At 43.5% G+C, this 2604-nt stretch overlaps 1 protein-coding gene across 6 annotated transcripts in view; it reads left to right on the forward strand.

Annotated features, from left to right (window-relative positions):
• LOC107267455 (protein dead ringer) overlaps window positions 1–2604 on the forward strand; it is an 88702-nt gene that overhangs the window by 22909 nt on the left and 63189 nt on the right. The window contains exon 1 of one of the 6 annotated variants that reach the window (XM_025084772.1): window positions 1871–1903. The exons of the other annotated variants lie outside the window; for them this stretch is intronic. Coding sequence (XP_024940540.1) covers window positions 1886–1903 — 18 coding nt within the window. The 5' untranslated portion in view covers window positions 1871–1885. Of the gene's footprint in view, window positions 1–1870; window positions 1904–2604 lie in introns of those variants that run through there. 6 annotated transcript variants of the gene reach the window in all.

The raw sequence follows: 2604 nt of genomic DNA on the forward strand, positions 1-2604 counted from the left end.
TATATATATATATATATATATACACACACACACACGATGTTTCGATTATCGCTATTTTCAGGTAAACACCAGACAAATCTAAACTGTCCAATTTACATTTATCGTTTGAAACATGTTCCTAATAATGCGATAATTACTCAGCCACAATGTATATATACGTCAGCCAATCCGACAACACAGTTCAGAGTCCAGTGAAATCTTTTGTTCTACCAAATACTCAGTTCGCGATGGTGATATTGAATTTAGGATAGAGGAATATAATAGCGGCCAGGGAGAAAGCTTATTTTATCAGAGGAAGATTTTCGAGTTATTTCGTGACTATGGGCCCCATTCGAAATTTCTCATGAAAAACAAACAAGTCCCAAAATGTCAACTCGAAGATAAGCCATTGACCGGACACTGATTCATTTCCGTTATGCATTACCGGATATCGAATTCCAATTGTCAGTCCTCGGAAATAACAAATTTCATACGTCGTAGAAGCTAGGTACAAGTAAGGCTGTAATGTTTCGCCTGAAAAAAAGTCCCTAGGAAATTTCAAGTCACTCTTAAACGGCAACATCCAGTTCAATGCAATCGCAAAACCTATCCAGCTCCGGATAATGGCAGTCAGCGAAGCATTAGCTAATCCGTGGTTTACCGGTGGGTTTTCCACGTCGCAGCAACTGTAGCGAGGTTAGGCTAGGTTAATGGCCCATAAAATCACAGTGTTGCCTCCCACTTTTCTCGCCTGCAGGCTCGCCTTAACCCCATCGATGCGCGTGTGCCACATTTCACATAATCACAAACGAAACTAATGACGACCGCCATTTTGTCTCTTATCATCTCTTTTCCTAGTAAATAATCCTCTACGCACAACATTCATTTGTTTCAGCGCTGTTCGGCACTGTTCGGCACTGTTCGGCACTGCACGAAAGTGAGTCTCGTTATGCAGGTCGAGTTGTGCTTCTAGTACCATTTGCGTATCACAGATGGCGCGACGGTACGGGGCTAAAGGAAACGGCGGGAACGTGCCGATTCTAGATGGCAATACAAAAATACAAAATAGTTCTCTAAAAGCGTGTGTGATGGACGGACAGCTGGCCGTCATTAAAACCCCATTAGCAGAGGGGCACTCGCGCCCTCTCCAATCTCTCTCTATCTCTCTCTCTCTCTCTCCCTCCCTCTCTCTCTCTCTCTCCGTCTGGCAAGTCGGTAACGTAGAAAGAAGATAAGCACAAAGTTCTAAGAATATCCCAATATTCCAAAGTTTGCCCTTCCCACGCTATTAATAATTATAACTTAATAATAATAACTATAAGCAGCATCCCAATCGATAAGCACGCGATAACCCTAGGAATCTCCTAGAGGCTAAAGACACACGCAGGGGAATCCCCTTTGGCTATATTTATTACAATATTACGATTCTCGTCTTACGGCCTTTTCCATTCCGTTCAATTCCACTTGTCCACTTTTCATCTCACCGTGGCTGTCTACCCTGACAAAAAAGAAATGAATGGAATTCCGCCTCCCAGCAGCCCGAGTCTTGGCAATTCTTTTTATTACATTTAACGTTTCTCTTCTTTTCACGGTGTACACGCCCATTTGTCTCTACCAGCCGACGACAACGCGACTATACTAGCGCCATCTGACAAGAATTCTTCTCAAAGTGGTGTCGCTACTCTCCCTCCCCGTCCCTCGTACCAAGTGCCAAGTACTCTTCAATTTTAAGGTGTAAGACTGGTCTCTCTCCCTCTTTCCTTCTCTCTCTCTCTCTCTCTCTCTCCCTGTGTCTGCAGGGACTAAAGCGCGTATGATGAATGCGAAGGAGGGATTAGGTAAAGAAGTGCTAGACTCAACGACGGAAATAAACGTCCAGTGTCGTCGAGTCTTCTTGAAGGTGGAGATGATGGTACATAAGGTTGTAAGTAGTTGTAGCTTGTAGGTCGTTGCCGATGAGGATGGTGGTGGTAGGTGGCTTTGTAGCGGCAGATCAAACTCGGCGGGTCATTAATAAAATCTCTCGTGGCAGCCATCGCGTTTTTCTTCTCTCTTTCTCTTTCTCTTTTACTCCCATTCCCTCTCTCTCTCTCTCTCTCTCTCTCTCTCTCTCTCTCTCTCTCTCTCTCTCTTCCCTCCCTCTTTCTCGCCCTGCTCGCGTTCCCACCGGCTTGATTTACTTTACATAAATACGCGAGTTATAAATAACAAGGAGAGTCCGACTACCTTCACTCTTCCACAACCTTCATCGGCCATCACCTCCACCCACGGCGAGACATCAGCAACACTTGATCTTAACTTGCCGATCTGTCGATTTTTTTCTTTTTCTTTGGTTACGAGTGGGAGGACGAGAGGAGCAAATGCACGTCCATTGGGTAGAGCGTAACCGTAAGAGATTTTTTGCAATGACATTATCATTTTTTTTTTCTTTCTTTTACTCGAAACTTTTTTTTTTTTTTTAAACTCTACCGCGGATCTTTGAAGTAATTGGATCTGCACGTTGTTCGGGTCATCGAGGGAAGTGCAGCGGTGTAATAATTGGCAGACACGGATATTTATAATGGGATACAATAATAGTGGGAGGAATGATGGGAAAAGTTTTTTCCTTTTTTTTTTTTTTTTTTT

This window comes from Cephus cinctus, unplaced genomic scaffold, assembly GCF_000341935.2.
Source record: "Cephus cinctus unplaced genomic scaffold, Ccin1 Ccin1_scaffold0404, whole genome shotgun sequence".
NCBI classification, from domain to species: Eukaryota; Metazoa; Arthropoda; class Insecta; order Hymenoptera; family Cephidae; genus Cephus; species Cephus cinctus.